We start from the raw sequence: 23,395 nt of genomic DNA, 5'->3' as shown, positions 1-23,395 counted from the left end.
AAAGCTTAATGTCACAAATTCTCACTTATCATATGACTTGTGTAACCTGTTCCTTATACTGTGGTACACCAGGGATGGAAGTGATCATACATTGAGTGAGTTGGTAAAACCACCACATGGCTTATGTAAGGTTGTGAGACACTATTAAAGTTTTAAAACAACCCCTCAACATAGTGACATATATTTAAACTTTAATAAGCAAATCATATGGTATGCTTCCATTGCACAATTTTCATTATGGAAGTTTGAGATTTCAAAAATATCCTAAGAATAACCTTTCTTTCTATCTTAATGGCCCCCTCCCTAATGAAGTGAACTATCCTATGTAATGTCTAATGTTTATAACTTTAAATGCAGAATTGTGATGAAGTCTTCTAAAAGACATCAATCTCATCGGCATGCCTTCCTTAATTGGTTCCAAGTATGTCCAATTAACTACAGCTGGCCTGGTTCTCAGCCACACAATTCTAAACCTAAAAATGTAATCTACATGGGCCAAATCCATAAGTAGAGAATGCCCTTCTTGTGTATTTTTGTTGCTTATGTCCTAGTAGGTGGGGATTTCATTGTAGGTGTCCTTTATAATGTCATCGAGACAGGAAGTATATTTCTTCTGGCATTACTTACATTTCTCTACTTTTGAGGGGGTACAAAACACTTCTGAATCTCCTATCAACACTCCTCTCTAGGGGAAATTGTTTAGGTCACTGGAAAGTATCCATTTCCGTTTTTTTTTAAAACACCTCTCACTCCTAAAACACTGTTTAACCCTCCTGGCAAATTAAAGGCAGTGGGAACAATGATCAAATAAAAACATTTCCTTCTTTGTTTTACATCAGGCTTATGGGACAAAATCACTTCTATCATCTAATTTAAAAGTCTAAATATACAGAATTCTATTTTGATCCATGGAAGATAGCAGGTGAACAGCAATTTCTCCCCTGTCCTTTCACCCCCGACATTTTTTCTAACATGGTCCTTGCTATGCCATATATCCCCTAATGGTGGCATAACATCAATTAGGAAATTATAGCCTCATGGCCACAAGTATTAACACCCTGTTAAATTTCTTCCCAAAGAACTTCTTTCTTAGAAAAAAAAATTTGACAGTTAATACAAAGATAAACCCTAAACATATGACAGTATTTCAAAGTCAGAAAGACTTCTAACCATTTACTTGATTAGAACCTAATAGAAACTTGGTGAAAATTACAGTTCATACTAATAGAAAAATGTGGGTGACTCCAGATATACAGACCAGAATACACAGGGCTCAGGTTAGAAATCCTGAGTTGCTCTACCAAATTTATTTAACCATGTGGTTTTTGAAAGACATATTATCCTTTCCCAGAAACTGCCTTGAAGGCTCTTGTTCACTAAGCTTTCTGCTACCTCAGGGTCCAAAGAACATCTCTAGATTAATAAACCTTTCCATTTCCTAAGATATTTGTAAATGAGGGGCTGGAAAGAGCTAATGAAACAAGTGTGGAAAAACAAACACGACTTCCATGCTTTGGGAAACACACATTCCCAATCCTCGAGACCAAAGGCATCTCCCAGATCCCCATACAAAACAACTAGTTTCAAAAAAGGAAAGCAAGAATATATTTTTAAAGTTATTATAGCTCATTAACAAAACTGGCATGCTATTACAAATGAAAAGGATCCTAAATGGTAAGTATAAGTAGTTACATGACATAATGTCTAAAATTTATGGGTTAGTTTAGAAGTATATTTGAGTTAAAATACAGATGCCATACTGTGGAAGGGCAGCCAACTATCCCCTGGAATTTACGGTTTGCTCCCAAAACAAATCTTTACCTGCGTCATTCTTAAATGAGGCATGAAAATAGGGCCAAATTCTAATCCTGTATTATTAATTTGAAACTATTTCTTAAACATGACTTGCCAAGGTTTTGTTTTTTTTTTTTTTAATGGCTAAATAACTCCAAAAATATTTTCTAGGTATAAAGGAACAGTGTGAAGAGCACATAATTTGCCCGACTTGAACTTCGTGCCTTTGACTTTCAAACCAAACACAAATGTTTTGAGGTCTGAGTTCTATTTGTGCTTGACAAAGCTCAACTTCCTGGTCCAAAGAGGAAAAAAAAGCTCATTAAAATGTATCAAAAAGCATTATGAGCCAGCAGCTTTCATTCAAAACTGGATGCTGATTTTATATATATATATATATATACATATATATAAACAAATTAGAAATGGCCTAAGTGAATTTTCCTGAAAATTGTACTTGAAAAGTAAAAGGGTAGGGGCGGCTAGGTGGCACAGTGGATGGAGCACCGGCCCTGGAATCAGGAGGACCTGAGTTCAAATCCGGCCTCAGACACCTGACACTTACTAGCTGTGTGACCCTGGGCAAGTCACTTAACCCCAATTGCCTCAATAAAAAAAAAAAAAAAGAAAAGTAAAAGGGAAAGTGTTTAACAAAATGAGATTTGAACTTGGCTAAACCAGGTTATTTCTGAAAAAATATTCTGAAATACATGTCAAGCCCCAAATATTACTTATCTATATAAGTACATATCACTAAGTATATCTCAACATTAATTTTAAATGTGATTTGTAAAAATAAATATTTTAATTAAAATTAGTTTTATGTAACTGATAAACATAATTCAGTATTTGATATCTTAAGATGCAATGAATATTAATATATATACACTATAAACATTAATATTGTTATCTTAATAGCACATGATGTTTGTTCAAAGCAAACATATTACAAGATGCACAGAGAAGAAAAAATATTACCTCATAAAAATATAGAATTTTAGACTGGAAAGGGACCTTTAAGATCATCTAATATAAACTCCTTATCAACTTGGAATAACTGTCCACATTATGAAGTGTTTTAATCTGGGGCTGGGGAGGGTGTACTTTATCCAAAAACTCTGTTGAGCTGGGTATTAAAATATTATTATTTTTATTTCATCAGTAACAAAATTGAGAACAAAGAACTTAGCCCAGGATCACCGGGTTAAGAGGTATGGGAGCTGAAATTTAAATGTCAGTTTTTGCATTTAAATCCAGCATTCTCTCCATTTTACTATGCAATAAATGGATACTTAATTACTGGCTCTATAAAATACTCTTCCATTCTACAGAATTCTACAGCAATTCAACTTTATGCAGCCAAACATTTTTAGAGCCTTATCTCCCAATCTGTGAATCTCCACATAACTGTAAGGATTCCACAAATCCTCATGTAAACACATCCCTTGTATATCAGTGATTGTTAATAGTACAACTACTATGGGATGAGTCTGTGGCATTTTGTTGTTGTTGTTGTTAAAAGAAAGGCTCTTCAGCCTGGAAAAACTTGTATGAGCTGATTTATAGTGAAGAAAGCAGAACCAAGAGAACACTGTGCACAGAGACAGCAATATTGTTTGATGAAGAACTGTGAAGGATTTAACTACTCCCAACAAGACAATGATCCAAGACAATCCCAAAGGACTAATGATGAAGCATACTATTCACCTCCAAAGAAAGAACTGATATTGATGGAGCACAGACTTCATGAAGCAGGCTATTTTTCACTTTCTTTCATTTTTTTCTTTTATTCAAGTTTTCTTATATAAAATGACTAATATGGTAGTGTTTTACATAGTCATACAAGTTTAACCTATATCTGATTGCTTATGGCTTCAGGGAGGGGAAGGGGAGGAAGGGAAGGAGGGATAAAAGTTAGAACCCAAAACCATAAATAAAAATGTTTATTACTTTAAAAATAAATAAATAGAATTTTAAAAGGAGGAGGAGGAGGTGGAGGGCTCTTCATACTCAGAAAGGTTGAGAACACTATTTAGAGGGTTGCACTATCAAGTCGGCATATAATTAGCCCCAAGCTTAGGGCATCAAAATGTGACAAATTGACAAAGGGAATTGCCAGGGCAGGGGTCTCATGGGCCATTCTTTGATAGGGCCCTACCACTGCCACAGAAACACAAGCGTGAGGCCCTATGGCCCTATGCAATTCTGGGCAGCCTGTGATACATATTAGATTTGGGATTCAAGGGACACAATTCTGCTCCATAGAAGTACATACTCCTGCCCACAAGAAACTTGGATTTACCGGAGAGAGATGCCCTAAAGGTAAATTGGGCAAATAATAAATGATGCCAAAAGGTATAAAACGCCAAAATCTGTGTTATGGGTAATACCTCATAAGCTACTACATATATGGCATGTGAAATAAGTTCAAAGGGGGAAGAAAAGCAAAGCAAAAAGGAGATGTGTCTAGTTAGTCAATAAGCATTTATTAAGTGTTAACTGACTGTGACAGGCACAATGCAATGTGCTAGGAGTAAAAAGGAAGGCAGCCAGGGTCCTTGCTCCAAGGATCCCAATCTAATGGAAAGACTACATGCAAACAACTATGGTCAGTGAGGTATAGAGAGAGTGGAAAGAAGGTAATCACAAAGGGAAGATTCAGAAAATCCCTTTGCAAAGTCTAGAAGGAAACTAAGGGAGCCTCTAGGAGGCAAGAAGGGAGATGGGGACAGGGGAATGGCCAGAAGGAATGTCATGCTGCACATTGTCTACTCCTGTGAGCCCTGGGGACTGGGCCTAGCCCATTGCCTCACACACAACAGGCACTTAAAAAAATGTTTATTGACTGACTGACTGACTGACTGACTGACTACAGATTTAAATGTGCATGTGGAGCTATTGTAACTATACACTTTACATCAGAAGGTAAAAATATCAATATTTTTCTAGCACAATTAATAATCGCATTAATTTTATACAAAAATACCAATTGCCTATGATCCCAAAACAATGTTTACATTTAATACCACCGAGATAATCCTTTTAGCTTCAAGGGTATGTGCTTATTTTGCTGAGATTCAAATAATTAAAAGAGAATACTTTCCAGTTCCAACAATCACATTTTGGCATTGTAAATAACTTTTTTCTTTTATAAAGATTTAATAACTGAGCTTCTTAAAGTTTTTTTTAGAATGCTAGTTTGCTAAATTCCCTGCTCAATATTATCTCCACTGTAAACTAAAGTAAGTCTACAAGATAACAGAATAAACATTCCAAAAAAATATATACTATTTTTAAAAGCATTGAAGGTAATTTTTGAAGTATAAAAGCTTTGTTGGTCTTTTTCTTTTCCTTTTCTCTCGGCCTTCTTTTGTAGGTGTAGGCACACCCATGCCTGGAATACTCTCTCTCTTGCCCTCTACCTACTGGCTTCCCTGTTTTCCTCCCAGACTCTGCAAAGAGCCTTTCTGCCTTCCCTCTGAGATTGCCCTACATCCACTCTGTGTTTTGGGGTTTTCCTGTGTAGTTTATGCTCTGAAATAGGAAAATAATCCTTACAGTTATAACAGCTTCATGCCACAATGGGAAGAATAAACCCTGCAGCGGGTTGTCATACACAAAATGAGCATATGTAACATGAATCTCTTGCCCCTCCAGTATAGCAGCTAGCAAAAAACTTTAGTCTTTCCCTGACAGAACAGCTTATCCCCAACTGTAAAATCAAAATGTGGCAGAAGAAATCCTATAATGAATTTAACAGCATTGCCCTCTACTGTTAACAGTGACACAGTAAATGAAGAGAAATACATAAGCAGCAATGAATCCGAATCAGGCATGTAAAAATGTTTGCCTGCTCAGGTAGGATTCAGGAAAAGCATCTGGGTCTCCCACATGAAGATGAAAAAATATAGTTTGCCTTGAAAAAGAAATATTTCACTCAGAATGCCTTTTGCAACAAGTTGATGAATTTATGTAACCTTCATCTAAAAGACACAGGAAATATTTTTAAATGGGTAACTCTCAAAGGCTCCCTAAGACATCCAGGAGGACTTTTACTGTTGTCGCTTTATATCAGAGATATTATTCCCATTAAACATTTTCCAACGTATGGCATTTTTAAGTGTCTTATATTGCCTCTCCAAGAACCAATACAATTTCACACAACTGCCAACTTATACTTATAGTGAGATCTTTATGTTAGCTGTTAGAAATAGCAGCTGATTCAGAGAGAAACAATTCTAATCACAAAGATATATCAAAGGGAAGGAGCTAAGAGAAATTGGTCTTCCCTAAAAAAATAAGAATGAAGATAATTCAACATCAAGAAACTATGCTGGCATCAGCCATGAGTAATGCCTTTGTTAATACAAACTGCAAAGAAAAAGGGGAAGGGACCACCATCTATGGAGCCAGAGAACCGCCTTCACATCCTGACCACAACCTGGCCAATGCAGACTAAGGTAAATCGCTTAACCTCCCTGGGGCTCAGTTTCCTCATCTGAAAATGAGGGGGTTGGACGATATAGCCTCTGAGGTCCCTTTGAGCCCCAGAGCCATGGTCCAGTGGCCCTTGCAAACGACCATGATGGTCTTCAAGAGGCGAGATGGCCATGAAATCCCTGGGGGGCCAGTGTGGTGACTAAGACTGACCCATTTATCACTAACGTAGGTAGTAACCAGTGCTCTCAGAACAGGTCAGTTGAGGGTGCTCCGTTCCCACTGGCTACCAACACTGAGGGGTACGAACCATTAGAGATGCCAAGGCCTACAAGCAGACATGCTCCTCACATTTGTGAACACCCAATCAGCTGTCAAGTCTTACCATACCTACCTCCACACCATCTTTCGCATGCAACTCCTCTACTCACACTTGGTTTAGGGCTTTGTCCCCTCTCCCCTCGATTACTACGATGGTTTTCTAACCGGTCTACCTGCTTCAAGGCTCTCCCCAGTCCAGTTCATCTTCCAAACTGCTGACACAGTGATTTTCCTTATGCACAGACCAGGAGAATCCCCTCTTCAATAAACGCCAAGCCTCACTTCTGCCCCTCCACACATCTGCTACAACCCATTCTCCTTCCAGCCTCATTCACTGTAAATTCTTCCTCCCATACATTAAGATTCAGTCAGACCAGCCTTCTCTCTTTTCCTTACACAGGACGTTCTATTTCCGCTCTGCAGGCCTTTACAGTGGCCATCCCCCATAACTAGAATTCATTCCCTCCTCAGAAATGCCTCAATATAACCCCTTCTTTCTTCACCACTTTCAGAATGAAACTTTCCCTGATCCTCTCAACTGCTAGTGCCCTCTCTCCTAAACGATCCTATTTTTATTCTCTTCATATTACTTGTCTCCTTTGTTAAAATTTAAGCCCCTTGTGAGTAGACTGTTTCATTCATCTTCTTTGTGTCTCCAGAGCCTAGCACAATACCTGCCCCATAGCAGGCACTTAATAAATATGTGATGATTGACTGACTGATTGACTGAACACTCAAGACAGATCATAAGTCAGACTAAGGCTGTCATAAATTAAAGAGAGGTGGCTGGACTGCCACTGGTCAACTGGGCAGCAATCAAGCATTCAGAGTGGGCTGTTGCTTTCTCTTTAAGAGAAAGGCTTGCTTTTGAAAAATCAGTATTCTCCCAGTGATACTTCACGGCTGTGGATCATGGAACACCAGATCTCAGAAGAATCAAAATTGCAGATGACCCAAAGGGCAAGGGAAGATGTATAGTGAGTAGAAGGAGGCTGTTGCTAGAATCTGCAAAAGTCTGCAATACTGCCAAGGCACGGAAACATGGGAAAGGGATGGGGAGAGAAAAATTGGAGATAAAAGTCAATACCAAACCGGGGGGGAAGGAGGAGGGAGGAGAAGAGAATCAACTGGTTAAAGTGCTTAAAACACAAGTACAGAAGCCTAATTATTTCTGCAATTTGGCGTTTTTATGAAACATGCCCTGCAACCCAAGATTCCAGGGTAACAGAATCCACATTGGGGAGAAAGAGCTCTTTTGGCCTGGCTCAGTTTGTTCCATGCCCCCTCATGCCAGAAAACAAGATCTAAATTAAACCCAACAGAGCTACTAGGATTGAAAATTCAAAGCAAAAGAAAAAAGCTGGCAAGCTAAGCTTACCAGCCCATGCGAGGCTTAATACAACTATCGGTTTGACAAGACTTCAAATGAATTTCCTGAAGAAAGTGTGTATGCTGAAAAAAAAAAAAAACATTTTCAGTTCTAGTTTACAGAGAATCACTAGAGTTCTACGGCCAATAATGCAATGATTTTATTTGCTGCAAGAATAAACTCAGAAAGTAGACCTAACTAGTATGGCTAATAACCCTATCCTAATCTCTATCAAAATGTAAAAAATGATGATGCTGATAATAATAATAATTTTAAAAGTATTTATTAATCACGTTCTGTGTGCCAGGCATTGTGCTAGGTGCCATACAATTATTACCTCATTTTATCTTTACAACGCCCCTAGGAGGTGGGTGCTCTTTTATCTCTCTGTTACAGATGAGGAAACTGAGACAGCTAACAGTAAAATGACCTGCCAGGGTAACACAGCTGGTAAACGTCTGAGGCCATTTTTGAACTCAGGTCACTTGACTCCAAGCCTGGTGCTCTGTGCACCATGGCAACCCCTAGCATGAGAAACCTATAACAATAGACTGGGGCTCCACAGCATTAATTCTTTGGATTTTGGAATAGATGTCAAAATCATTAGCAAAGAGCCTGAAGCTGATCTGCGTACCTGCATATTAGAAAACACAATTTGAATTCGGAACTGTCTTGCCAAGTAAAAGAACCAAGCAGACGTAAATAGGATCTTTAATGGAACCAAACCCAAATTTATTCAGGAAAGACAAATGATCTCCACTAATAGAAGCTGGGGCTATGACTTCCTCTGCATATGCAGCAGTGAGAACTCTATTCCACGACTTCTGAGTCATTCCTCTGGCCAGATAGGGCACAGGAAAGAAAGGGAACACAGTCAGAGAAGGAAATGAGGTTCTCTTACAAAGAGAGGCCAGAAAATCATCGCGAGGCCATTTTTCCAAAGAAAGGGCCATAAAACTCTTTTCAATGGGAGATTAAGAACAATCTTTCCACAAAGACAGGAGACGGGAGGACCTCATGAAGTCCCTCTTAGTCCAATGAGTCTTACTCAGAATAACTGCCGTACACTTCTCTAGTCCAAGATGGAAACGCAGACCAAATTCAGAACTGGAATGTTCTAAGGCAGAGTGCTAGCTCTGCAGGGGCTTTTTCAATCACCTGAAGCATTTGTAATTATTGGAAAATTCTAAAATAAAAAATGGTTAAATCACGTAAGATAATTCTTAAATCTCTGGCCTTTACAAAGAATTAACTCTCTTTTAAGTTTAGTTTGAAGCAGTCATTTCAATCAGCACGGTTCCTTGAAAATCAAAAGACCTGATGCACACAAAGGATTGGAAACGAATTTTATAAACCATATTAAAAATAAAAATTCTCAGGCCAAAAGATTCTTGCCAATCACACATGCTCCAACCAAAGGTAGTTTGGAGACAAGTGACAAAGTGACTGTCGATTCATCCCTACGTTCAATGAGAGCAAGCAAAATGATGTCTATTTACTACAAGGACCTCTAAGCTCTGAATTTGCTTTTCCCCTGAAGCTTCTCAGGAATTGTTTTTGTTTTGGCACAGATCTGTTCAGAAGGCAAGAGGGTTAAAAAGTAGCTATATTACTTATCAAAGTCCCTTCTGTTTTTTAGAGTAAGAAACAAATTACTAACGAATCAACTATGCAAAGTTCACAAAATGAACATTTAGGACACATACATTATACATCACATATTCCAAAACACCACTTACATATGTATGTGTATATACACACATGCATATATACATACATATGTGCATGTATTACACAAACACATATATACAGATATATCTATTCAAACGGTGTTTTGGAATGTGTGGTGTGTAACATCTGTGTGTGTATATGTATGTATGTATGTATATTTGTGTCTGTGTGTTGTGTGTCTATGTGTATATCACTTTTCAAATACAGCTCTTAAAAAAAGGGGTATAAGATGAAACAGTAAGGATGAAGCAGGTCCTGGGTTCAAATGCAGCTCAGCTACCTATTATTTGTATGACCTTGAAAGGAAGCAGCCTGTACATCAATGTATGTGACTGCTTTAAATTAACAACAAAAGAGAAGCCAAAATTTAGATATTATGTCTAATGCCAACTTAGCTAAACTCTTTGGGCCTCAGTTTCCTCAACTACAAAGTGGGGTTGGACTAGATGACCTATATAAGGTCCCTCAGAATTCTAAATCTATGATTCGATGCATCCAAATGTAGAAAAAAACTTAACAGTTTTACCTAGGACTGAAAATGGGGGACACAAACCCAAAAGAAGACATTCTGGGAGGTTGCCTGGAATTAAGCCATGATTTATTCTTAGTTAAGTTGTACCTATCTAACCTGTGCCTTCATTTATGAGGTAAATTCCCATTTGTTCAGAACGACTGGGGAAACTAGGTAGTTTGAACTATTGACTATTACGACTAACTGCAAGTACAAAATACCAATCATCAAAGTATTCAAATATAATAAAATATAACAAATGCTCATTTACATGGAATACGTGATTTGTAATGTGGGATTCAGAAGCTTAAGACTCATAGAGAATGACTCGTGGTCATCCTGGGAACATTAAGAGTCACTGTATAGTACTGCCGGTAAAAGTGAACAAGATAAGTTGATGTCATCATCCTCCCAGATTCAAGCACAAACATACATTTATTAAGTGCCTGGCTACAAGTGAAGCACTCTGCCGGGCACTAGCAATGCAAAGACCAACAATCCTGGTATTCTTGAGGATCATGGTCAACTGCCCTGAAAGCTCCTAAGGACAGGGTAAGTATCTGTAATTGTTTTATTGCACCAAATAATCTAGCACAGTGCTCTGAAAACATGTTGAATAGATAGAGTCAGGAAAACTGAACAGAATTCATGCTACGATGTCTGTTGCAAACTGTGGTGTTTTGGTTTTGGGTTGTTTTTGTTTTTGTTTTTTAAAGAATAAAATCACGGAGACAAAAAAAGAATAAAATCATGGTATGTTGTTAGTTCAGTTTTCAAGTGCCAAAAAAATAAGTTCTTCCTATTTCTTGGCCCCTAAGAAGAATGCTCTAAGAATCAATATATTTGTGTCTGAAAATGGATTGTAATCATTTTTCTACCCTTACTACATACTTGATGTGTCTTTTAGATATAAGCTGGGGCTTCTACTCTTACATAATATGCGGGAAAGTTTTCTGCAGTCTTTTATAACTCATCATCATGGTAAGGAGAATGAAAATTAGTACATTAAAATTTTGAACTATGAAAAATGGGAGTATTGATGACAAAGTAAACACAAAATTGTGTAATGCTCTAAAACAGGAAAGGGAAGAGGAATTTTTTAGTGAAAATTTATTTTTTATAAGTAAGTCAAAGGAGTTCCGGTTATTGTATTATACTGAAATATCATTAGCAGTGAAAAAAAGGAAGCAAGATAATTTACGAAAGACAACCTCCCCAAATATCAGTTTTAAACCTGGTACTCAACCCACCCAAAATGAAACAATTCTCAACTGAGCAAATATGAGAACTTATCAAGAGAAAGTTTTATCAGAATTTACTGATATTAGTTTTAACAACTAGCCCTGCCTCTCAATTTAAGCACCAACTTCTGGAATATACAATTATTGAACTTTTTAAAGTTTCACATTTATTTGATCATCTAGCTCTTTAAACAGACAGCTACAGGCCAAATGCTAATAGAACCTCAAAATCAAACAAACTATCTCTGACTAAAACCTAAAAGGGGGGTGGGGGGGGGTGGAAGGATCCAGAATTTTTTAAACGTCCCAATTGCCTCCCCAAGGTAACTAAACTTAATTACATCATTTAAAACACATGGCCCAAAGCACCTTCTGAGACCTGCAGCAACAAATATAACTGCCTTGTTCCTCTTTGGAATGCCTGGAATCCTTCCTTCTGAAGCACCACAACCTTCTGATCACAACAGCCCAAGATCGGCAGTTATTTCTGTGATTCTGTTTTTTAACCTTTGATAAATGAAGTCTTTGGTCTAGCTTCCAAAGACCAAAAGGGGCATTAACCCAATATTGGATTTATTCAATCTTTTTGTTCTATACTGAATCTGAATGTTACATGCTTGACATAAAAACATGTATTATCATGATTGAAAACTTCAGTATAATACATTCCAAATACGGTGTGTGTGCATTTGCATGTATAGACGCATGCAAGTGTGTATGCGCAAAGATAAGCTGATACAATAATGTTCTTGTTTACTTACGGGAACACATACACATAAATATAATGAACACATCTGTATATATGTAAATAACATGTAGTGTTTACATAAATATATGGTATAAGATAGGCATCTTATAATAATGCAATAATAATGTTATAATGCAAATAGGCATGTACAAATAATCTCTATGGAAGTTATGTGTTTCTGTAATAAATTATGTGTTTAAATAATATGTACAGACATTATACACGTGAGGCATTTACCTCTAAAAACAGTGATTTTTAAAAGGTTTAGATTTGCAAATGAAAGTGAGATATTCCAAATGTGGAAATACTAATATTTGATATAATATTACTTTAATAAATATTGGTTACCTAATGTAACAAACATGTTTATACATTATATACACACACAACAAAATTTACTCTGATGGGCATATGCATATCAATAAATTAGCTAATTCTGAAAGATGAGCACCTTTCTATTCACAGGATGTGATAATCCCCATAAAGACTGAAGACCACTCATGCAGACTTAGCTTGGGCTTATAAGGCAAATCACTTGTGATTATTTTGTGTTTTGACTATTTTCACTTTTTGCAGCTGATTCTCATCATGAGGTTTCTGCTCAAGGGCGTTGTTTTCCACAGATGAGAAAGAATTTAAGTTGTCTCAGTTTTATAAGCCACCTACAATAATAAAACTATCTGACTAAAATGTACTGCATTCTCGGGGGGCTTGTGATCATGAAACAACATTTACATAATTCTTACAGATGTTCATCAATCAACATAATTCCAAGCCTGGCAAACCACGAAATCATGACAAAGGTATAGAAAGACTACGTGGAATAAAAACTTTACTCTTCATCCACAATGACGAAGAAATAAAGGTCACTGAACTGCTATTATTTCAACAATCAAGGGAAAATTCTGTTTGAATATTAAATGACTTTATGGTACATAGGAGAAATGTTTCACCTTCAATAGTATGATCAATATTCTCAGACTCTATGAAGATTTCACAGGATGAGAACATGCCAGCTCAGCAAAGTCAGATAGTCAAGCAAACTCAATGTAATTCACCAACATCTGACAAGCAATCAGAATAGATAGTTATTACCTGCCCATCTTGTCCAACGTGATGAATCTGTAGATTGCCCTGTTTAAAAAAAACAACAAAACAAAATGAAGAATCAGGCAAGAGAATACTGATTCCAAGAGACATTTACAATGTTTGTTATTTAATACTTCACTTGTTTACTTAAGCAAACACATTAATTTTGGGAATTACTTCTAGGGTCTGACCTTCTTGGCCAACAAAAACAAGAAAAATACACTTCATTTAAAATATTTAACCACATGGACCAGAGAGCTATACTACTTTAAAAAAAACCTTCCCCAATGAAGGAAAAAAGAAAATGTAACTGACTAAAGTAGAATTACACTTAAAGTCTGATCATGTAGCTTTCAGGAGGTATATTCTAGAGAATCTTATTCTTTTCCAATTCTTCCATTGTTACCAAACACACACAGACCCAATGTGAAAGGCTTATCCCCAGGTTCACATTAGAAAGTTGCTGGTTTTGGTCTCTTATGAGCATAAATTGAAATCTTAATCATAAAAACACTGGTCATTACACAGTGAGTGTGTGTGTAAAGCTCTTTCTTTTCATGCATTAAATGTATAAAAATATGCTCTTTGAGCACAACCATTAGAAGTGACAGAGGATATGGGATTTTTGTTTGTTTAATGATAGGAAAGCTAGCTATTTTGCTATGGTTGTGGTTTTTTTTTCTAAAATCCATTCTATTTGCACCAATATTCCTTTCATTCAAACAATTCAATGAAAATGCCTTCTCCTTATAGCACTGACAGACATTGCTTGCTATCTCTTTAATTCTCAGTTCATGCTTCTATTTTTGCTACATCCATGAGGGTATTCAGAGGCAATTACTGCACCATACAAATATAAAAACATTACATTAGTAAGCCCACTGTACAAAATGAAGTCTACTGTACTCTTATCAACAGTATGCTTTTTTAAAGAGCTAGTCTTTTCTGACTTCCATAATGTATTTCCTTTAACGTCCAAATAATTCTGAGCAGTATAAAAAAAATATGTCAAAGGACTGCAGCAAATGGCTAGTAGCCACCTAATTAATCTGGTCAAGCCCAAGAGCTTTCCTTGCAATGCAGTGCCTTTCCCAGGGCCTGCTGGATGTGCATCTGTTAGATGTATTCAGTATCTGAGGAGATCTAAACTATTTTTAACATATTAAAGTGCACACAGAGCAAGCACAAAGCTCGTTCTATCTTCACTGCCTAAAAACAACTAAACCCTTCATCCCCTGAAGTGTATTAAAAGAGGAGATCAATTATAAGCCACATTTGGCTAATATAGCATACATAGAACTGTTTGGCTTCCAAGAAAAAGTAGTCCACATTTGCTGATTCTGTAGTCAATTCTTTTTCAAAGTGAGCCTTTAACTTAAACTGGGGGGCACAACCCGGCATGGGGTGGCATAACTGAATGTGGGGGTTGCAAATAATTTGGCAACAGTAAAAGGTTATGTAGACCTATTTTATAGACCTACATGCCCGGGGTCATGTAAAAATTTCTCAGGTGAAAAAGTTCAAGAAGCCATGGACTAAATTAAAGGACTATGAGCTATGTCGGCACAAGGAAGATGCATACTGAATACATTACAAAAGGATGGATGGAGAAACTGTTTTCCTAATACAGGTTTGATTTTTGAATGTAAAATTTCATGCAGAAGACCACTGCCAAAAATGAAGGCGGGAACACAGTGTGGAGTTGGAGGAATAACTCCTGGGTTTGGGGAATGACGATCACTCACCTCACTGTCTTGTGTTATCTGGACTTGATCCCCTTGGGGCACTTGAGCTATGTGAAGATGTCCCTGTGGAATCCACAGCAAAATAAAACACCAAGAAGCATCAGAAGAAAATCAATACCAGACAAAAAAAAGTATCTTTGGAACTCCTAATTACATAATTATGGTTTGATAAATGCCTTCCCCATGTAACGATTGGAATGACGCCACCTGCTGGAGACCTACTGTAGAAGAGTTCCACCCATGAAGCGAAGGTCTTTGAGGGCAAGACCAGGAGTCTTTTCTTTGGCGTGAGGAAGTGACGCGGGCTAGTGGGAGGAGGAAGGAAGAGACTGGCGCTCGGTCTCTCGCTCTTTCCTTGGGACTCTGGTGGAGAGTGGAGCTAGAAATGTGCTCTCCCTTTAATAGATAGGAATCTAGGCCTTTCTCTCTCTTTACCAAATTCTTATTCTCCTTAATAAATGCTTAAAAGTCTAACTCTTGCTAAAGTTTATAATTTATTGGCGACCACTCATTAAATAGTTTAGACAGTTTAGCTAGAATTTTAGCCCTTAACACCCAAAAAATAGCACACCCAGAATGGATATTTAAGTCCTGAATAATACACTGCACATCATATATAGTATAATAACAGTGTGATTTCTTTTAATAAAATAATTCAACTCTATATAGCAAAGAATGCAAAGGGCTTATATATGACATCTTCGACACTGAAAAACCATCCATATAAAAACTTTAATGAAGCAATGAGTCACAAACATTAGGTAAGTCTCATATTGCAGTAAAGAAGCTTGTCTTCTATCCTGGGAGAGGGCTGGTAGAAAAAAAGTGGAGAACTATTTCCTTATCAAAAATTTTCAAGATGATGGAAACAAAAGTATTACTTAAAATCAAAGTTTAAACTCAAGCTCATCAAATTTTAGGAGAGAATCTCCACTTTTCTGTGAAGATCCCTAAATGCTTAGTTCTCAGTACATGGAGGCTTAGAATAAGCTCTTCTTTTAGTTCTTTCCAAAACACATTCCCAGTCCCAGGAAAGCGGGACAAGTACTAGCTATAAATTTGTAGGGCTCTACCTTGAGCCACGTAGGCAATGTTACATGTATACCTCAACATTAAAAACTGGGCAGGGGGCAGCTAGGTGGCGCAGTGGATAAAGCACTGGCCCTGGATTCAGGAGGACCTGAGTACAAATCCGGCCTCAGACACTTGACACTTACTAGCTGTATGACCCTGGGCAAGTCACTTAACCCCCATTGCCCCACCCCCCCAAAAAAAATCTCTATTTCAAATTATTTTCTTTCCTTCAGAACTAGGAAAAGACCAATGAAATATTCAACTGATAGGGGTATGATGCAATACTATGGAAGAGATATTAATTCTCATTAAAATCAGCACTGTTCTTCCTTTTTAACATGTATTGTTCCAAGCTTCTATGACCTTGTAAAGTAGGCATAAAAATGATAATTTTCATGTTACATGCACATGATGCTAAAAAACAACGAAGGTATACCAATAAATGAATACCCATGGGATACATTTAAATTCTCAGCTCCTTAACAAAATTTTCAGAAGTCTCATCCCTTACAAAGGAGTACATAAGCAGTTGAAATGCCTCCTTCATTTTTTACCGAAGATGTTTTAAATATTGGTAAAGTATTTTCACATCTGTCTTGATCTTATAGTCCTCTCTATATTCTCCTTAGCTGGGGTTATTAATCTTTTGTAAAGAAGAGACAGTAACTATTTTTCATTAGTAAGAGCACCAGGGAAGTGTGGTTTTTTTTTTCTATTACCACTGCAGATAAATAGTTCAATGATTTTTTTTTTTTAAACATGAAATAATTTGTTTGGACTTCTTGGATTGTGACTTCTCGTTCATGAAAATTTTAGAGAAATTGTCAAAAGAAGTGGTATTCCATTCAACAAAGCAAAGTGCCTTTTATAAAATTGTTGAATTATTCATATAGGCATATTCTCTTCCTGTCTCTTAGTAAAAGGAGGACCAGCATTATTGAAATTTGAAGACTTAGGGTCATTTCTCCAGGTACAAAGGCATTGTAGAATGCATGACAAAAAGCCTAACCAGGGCTTGTTTGGATTCACCACAAGCTGTCAGTGTGCACATGCAAATTACCTTTACAGGACAAAAGAAAGAATGGCTGAAAAGGAACATCTAAACTATGCACTGAGGGGTATGGGCATCATCTCAGAGATGTGGATAAAGGCTCCCTGGTAACAACCCAGCTGTGTGATCTATAGCAGGTCACTTCCTTTATAGGGGCATCTTTTCCCATATCAGAAAAACGGAAGCAAGTGGGCGGTGGAGCAAAAGAGATCTACAATCCCTCTCAGCCTTACAAGTTCAAGAGCCACCACCCAAATTCCATCTCCTTTGAGGTGATGTACTTTCCTCTGTCACCCAAAGACGCTGATGTATATTTATACACATTGCTTATTAAGTATCCCATAGTTTAAGTCGATATTAAATCATTCACCCGCCCCAAACCTATCCTGCCTTGATGTCTGTACTTAGAAAGGGCTACTAATAAAGAGTACATACTACTTGTACTTGCCCATCTTCGCCAATTTGGTGGATCTGGACCTGCTGGGCATTGGCAAGTGTGTAATGCAATGCCTGAGGCTGGGGTTGCTGGATCTCATTAGAAGCAGATGCCGTGCTCTGAACACTCTCTGAAAAAAAAGAGACAAAAGCTGACCATCTCTGCACTGATCCAGAGTGCTGCTTTCAATGGTAAATCACCACCCCACGACAAAAGCAGAAAACCCTCCTCTCTGGGTTTTCCTCTATCTCCTAATACAATTTCTACAGATTGGGGGTGAAGGGAGGGAGAAGAATATCATATACACACCCCACACTCACTTATCTGTGTGTGTGTGTGTGTGTGTGTGTGTGTGTGAGAGAGAGAGAGAGAGAGAGAGAGAGAGAAACAGAAAGACACCAAGTGAGAGGGAAAGAGAACCAGAATCTATAATAATGTATCTATGTATCTGAAGAGATACTTAAGTGAACTTTGTAGTGAAATATTTTCTAGTGACAGCACGAATAAAAACCACCTACTGAATGCAGCCAGAGGTTTACCTCAAGTATCCTGTATTGGGTTACAATGTAAGGGAATAGAATAATATAGCTTCGTGTGTCATTAGGGTACTGGTCAATGTTCAAAGACAGTAACAACATTAAAGATATTAAGTCCTTTCGATTGACAGCTCTGACAGATGAATTTGAAACATATATTTTATTGATGCCTCCTCTTGTTTTTATTTCACAGTCAATGCTGGAAAAACTCCTCACCTCCAACCCCTGACAACCTGAGCCCACCAGGAAATGAATCGTCGCTTATAACAAAGAAAAATAGTTAAGCAAAACCAATCAATGTAGTGACTCTAATCTGAAAATGTAGCCAGTATACTCCCCCATCTGTTTCAGTCTTTTCTGGTTTTGGTTTTTTTGGGGGTGGGGCAATGAGGGTTAAGAGACTTGCCCAGGGTCACGCTGCTAGTAAGTGTCAAGTGTCTGAGGCCGAATTTGAACTCAGGTCCTCCTGAATTCAGGGCTAGTGCTTTATCCACTGCACCACCTAGCTGCCCCATCTCCCCCATCTCTGTGGTGAGAAGTATGTTGTTGTTTTTTAAAACTGTTCTCCAGGAATAGATCACTGTCATTTAACAGTTTATTACAACATGTTATTAAAATTACTCAGAGTATATCCTTTTAGTGTTTGTTACATTTGCAGATTATTTCCATTTCTGCTTATTTCATTCTTCATGAGCTCATACAGAGCTTCTAAATTTCTCTTGTTCTCTATTTCTTACTGAAAATATAGTCATCTCCCATTGCATTCATATATCACAACTTATTCAGCCATCCTTCAATCAACAGGCATACACATTTTGTTTCCACCCTTTGCTACCACACAAGGAGCTGCTATGAACTCTGTGGGACATACTGGACATTTTTCTCCAATTCTGATTTCCTCACAGAACATGCTGGAATTGCTGGGTCAAAAAGTATATGACATATTTAGTCACTGTTCTCTAATTCTAAACTGTTTGCTGGAATAGCTGGACCAAATGAGCCCTTCACCAGCTGTGCATTTATGTGCCTGTCTTCACATGAACCTTCTTACATACTGATTTTTTGGGTGTCATCTTTGCCAGTGTGGTGTATTTGAAGTGAAACCTGAGTTATTTTAATTTGCATACATATTAATACTGATTGGCAGTTTGCTTTTATGAGTCCTTGACAATTATGATTTTTTTTAAGTTGTACATGTCCTTTGACTACTAATATACTAGGAAATCATTATTCAGCTTACAAATTTGTGACAATTTTTCTATATCTTGATTATCAGACTTTTATCAATGATACTTAATACAAAGATTTATGTTCCCTGTTGACAGTTTCTTTTTATTTTACATGCATTAGTTTTGTTTGTGCAAAAGCTTACTTTTATTTAACTGGAACTGTTTAATTTATTTTTTGTAATTACATCCCTTATATAGAGTTTATGGTGATGTATGGTATAGGGTACAAGAATAAAACTATTTTATTGCCAAATTACTTTCCTCTTTAACAAGAAATTCTTCTCAAAATAAGAACTTTTTGCAATAATTTAAGTGCTTAGTTTTTATCAAACATCAAGGCAACAGTTGAGTTTTTTCCATTGTTAGTGGTTTTCCCTTATCTATTCTGTTCCTCTGATCTACTTTTCTCATTTTTAACCAGAACTTGAGTTTTAATGATCACTGCTTCATAAGAGAATTCCACCCTCCTTATTCCTTTTCCCCCCCATTATTTCCCTTCTCTAGGTTCTAGACATCTTTTTCATCACATCACTTTTGTTATTGTATTTTTTAAGGATCTTTGAGGGAATATCTCTTTGAATATCCTTTTGCATTCCTATGACTCAAATCATAAAACCCATCAATAATTTCCATTCTAAAAATCAGCAAGACCCATATCATGACTCATAAAAATGTACAGGAGAAACCTTTTGATACTCATTATTATGAATAAAGTCTATGACTGAATAATTAGTACACAAGACAAGCTAGGGCTCCTTTATCACATTCAGAGGCAGCACATCATCTAATGAGTAGAGACTGGTAGGCAGAAGAGCTAGGTTCCAAGCTGTCCTCAGACACTAACTAGTGCTGTGACCACTGGCACATTATTCAATTTCTAAAAGACTCCATTTCCTCTGAGGTAAAATTAGGGTAATAATACTTGTACTAATGATCCAAGACAATTCCAAAGAACTCATGATGGAAAATGTTCTCCACATCCAGAAAAAGAATTGTGGATTCTGAATGCAGACTGAACCATACTGTTTCTACTTTTGTTTTTATTTTTTTATTTTTTGAGGTTCTTCCCTTTTATTCTGGTTCTTCTTTCACAACATGACTAATGCAGAAATATGTTTAATGTTTTTATACATATATAGCCTTTATCAGATTGCTTTCTGTCTTGGGGAGGGGGGGAGGGATGGGAAAGAGGGAGAAAAATTTGGAATTAGAAATCCTATGAAAACAAATGTTAAAAACTATCTTTACATGTAACTGGAAAATAATAAAATACTTTTATGATTTAATGATTAAAAAAAATACTTGTACTGCTTAAGCTCACCTAATTGTTGTGAGCAAAACATTTAATAAACCTGAATGAAAATACCACCTTCTTCAGGAAGCCTTTCCCAATCAGTCTTAATTCTAGCGTCTTCTCTCTGTTAATTATTTCTAATTTATCCTGTATATAGCTTATTTGTACATAGTTGTTTGTGTGTTATCTTGCCCATTAAATTGTGAGTTCCTTGAGAACAAGGATTGTATTTTGCCCTTCTTTGTACCTCTAGCACTTAGCACAGGACCTAGAAAACAGTAGGTACTTAATATTGGCAAGTACTTAGCAAAGTGTTTGGGCCATAGTAAACATTTGCTAAATGTTTTTCATTCATTTCTTTATTTAAATTTCATAAAAGATATAATTATAATCATTTTAAAGAGTAGGATTACATACTTGTATACTCCATATAGAATCCTGGAATGCAAAATAGCATAAATAAATAAATAAAAATTGGGGAGGGGGGAGGTGTTCCATAAATAAATATTCATGATTGAAAATGTTACCTTTTAGAAGAGGATCTCCAAATCCAAGGGAAAAAAAAAAAAAGAACTGTGGAGTATAGATGCTGATTGAACCATACTATTTCTTTTGTTTTGGGTGCTGTTGGTTTTTTTTTTTCTATTTTGAGGTTTTGCATCACTGCTCTGATTTTTTCTCTTGTAACAGGATTAATGCAGAAATAGGATTAATGTTATTATGTGTATATATATATATGTGTGTGTGTGTGTATATATATATATGTATATGTATATGTATATAGATATATAGATATAACCTATATCAGATTACCTGCTGTCTAGGGGAGGGGGGAGGGAGGGGAGGGAGGGAGAAAAATCTGAAATTGTAAAGCTTGTATAAACAGAAGTTGAGAACTATCTTTACATGTAACGGAAAAAATAAAATGCCTTATATGTAAAAAAAATGTTATCTTTTCATGCAATTAAAATAACAGCTCAAAAAAAAAAAAGCTCTCCACCTATTAATGAGAAACTTATCAGAGCAACGCTAAATTTTCCAGTCCAGGTAAGAATTCTGATTTGACAAAAATCATCACTGGAAAGGAGCCTTTTCATGCAGAAAAAGCTAAAAAAGAATAGGTGCACTGGATGAATCCCTGGGTGTCATCCGATAAGCTATTCACAATGCTAGAATTCCCTTCTGACATTAACATAAAAACCAAGTAATGAAGATAAAATCACACTTACAGAGAGTGATAAATAACACTTAAGAGAACACTGCTCTTGAAAAACTCACTGCTGGAAAAGGCATCCAGAGTGAAATCTTGGACAATAGTTTAAAAGGTCCTGGATAGCCACCTCATGAAGGTGGCAAAATTACCCATACTGTGATCTGACAACCAAAAACTCAAAAACACCTACATTAACAAGGAGGTCTATTGATTCAGCTTTGGTAATTTGTTCTAGTTGGAATAACATGAAGCTCACTTCCCCCCCCCCCCCCAGCAATAAGGATTAAGTGACTTGCCCAAGGTCACACAGCTAGTAAGTGTCAAGTGTCTGAGGCTGGATTTGAACTCAGGTCCTCCTGAATCCAAAGCCAGTGCTTTATCCACTCTGCCACCTAACTGGCCCTATGAAACTTACTTTTGTGAGAGAAAACAGATATTTTAAATGATTCTGATTGGTGGTTATCCTAATGTCTCTCAATTATTAAAGTGTTACAGGAATGCTTCTTTTTATAAATAAAAGTATTTTATTATTTTCCAGTTACATATAAGGATAGTTTTCAACATTTGTTTTCATAGGATTTTTAGTTCCAAATTTTTCTCCCACACTCCCTTCCCTCCCTTCTTCCCTCCCTCCTCCCCAAGACAGCAGTCTGATATAGGTTATATATGTACAATCACATTAAACATATTTCTGCTTTAGTCTTCTTGTGAAAGAAGAATCAGAGCACAAGGGGAAAATCTCAAAATAGAAGGGGGAAAAAAAAACAGCCCAAAAGTAGAAACAGTATGGTTCAATCTGCATTCAGAATCCAAAGTTCTTTTTTCTGGATGTTGAGAACATTTTCTATCATGAGTTCTTTGAAACTGTTTTGGATCATTACATCACTGAGAAGAACCAAGTCTATCACCACTGTTCATCACACAATGTTGCTATGACTGTGTACAACATTCTCTTGGTTCTGCTCCTCTCAGTCATCATCAGTTCACGTAAGTCCTTCCAGGTTTTTCTGAACTCCTCCTGCTCATCATTTCTTACAGCACAATAGTATTCCATTACCTTCATATACCACAACTTGTTTAGCCATTCCCCAATTGATGGGCATTCCCTCAATTTCCAATTCTTTGCCACCACAAAGAGAGCTACTATAAATATTTTTGTACATATGGGTCCTTTTCTCTCTTCTATGATCTCTTTGGGATACAGACCTAGCAGTGGTACCACTGGGTCAACGGGTATGAACAGTTCCATAGCCCTTTGGGCATAGTAAGGACTGCTTCTTTAAGCAAAGTAGCCTTAAAGAAACAAATTTCAGATTAAAGTCAAAGTCTAAAAACTAATGAAAGGAAAGTGGAGTGCATTGTATATAGTGGGCCCTTAAATATCTGATACTGAAAACAATTATTTAACAGGCTCCTTTTAATGCAATCACTCAACCAAATTTAATCTAAATATAATTCATTTAATTAAATGAAAACATAAGCAAAAACCTGATTTGTGGATACAAATATGTCAATATGTCTGATGCTTCCTTTAAAATTCCTACCACTGCAAGATCCCATCTATTAAAATGTGATG

At 36.8% G+C, this 23,395-nt stretch overlaps 1 protein-coding gene across 10 annotated transcripts in view; it reads right to left on the bottom strand.

Annotated features, from left to right (window-relative positions):
* The window catches only part of LOC122738264 (BTG3 associated nuclear protein), a 257,684-nt gene that overhangs the window by 83,547 nt on the left and 150,742 nt on the right, over positions 1-23,395 (bottom strand). For 4 of the 10 annotated variants that reach the window (XM_043980316.1, XM_043980322.1, XM_043980318.1 and 1 more), the window contains 3 exons: positions 17,547-17,677; positions 14,987-15,058; positions 13,245-13,286 (listed from right to left, as the gene is read on the bottom strand). In XM_043980316.1, coding sequence (XP_043836251.1) covers positions 13,245-13,286; positions 14,987-15,058; positions 17,547-17,677 — 245 coding nt within the window. The remainder of the gene's footprint in view (positions 1-13,244; positions 13,287-14,986; positions 15,059-17,546; positions 17,678-23,395) is intronic. The other 6 variants (XM_043980320.1, XM_043980324.1, XM_043980321.1 and 3 more) reach the window with 3 other exon arrangements.

This window comes from Dromiciops gliroides, chromosome 2, assembly GCF_019393635.1.
Source record: "Dromiciops gliroides isolate mDroGli1 chromosome 2, mDroGli1.pri, whole genome shotgun sequence".
NCBI lineage: Eukaryota > Metazoa > Chordata > Mammalia > Microbiotheria > Microbiotheriidae > Dromiciops > Dromiciops gliroides.
The sequence above is the reverse complement of the archived record's forward strand: the minus strand, read 5'-3'. Positions and strand labels throughout refer to the sequence as shown.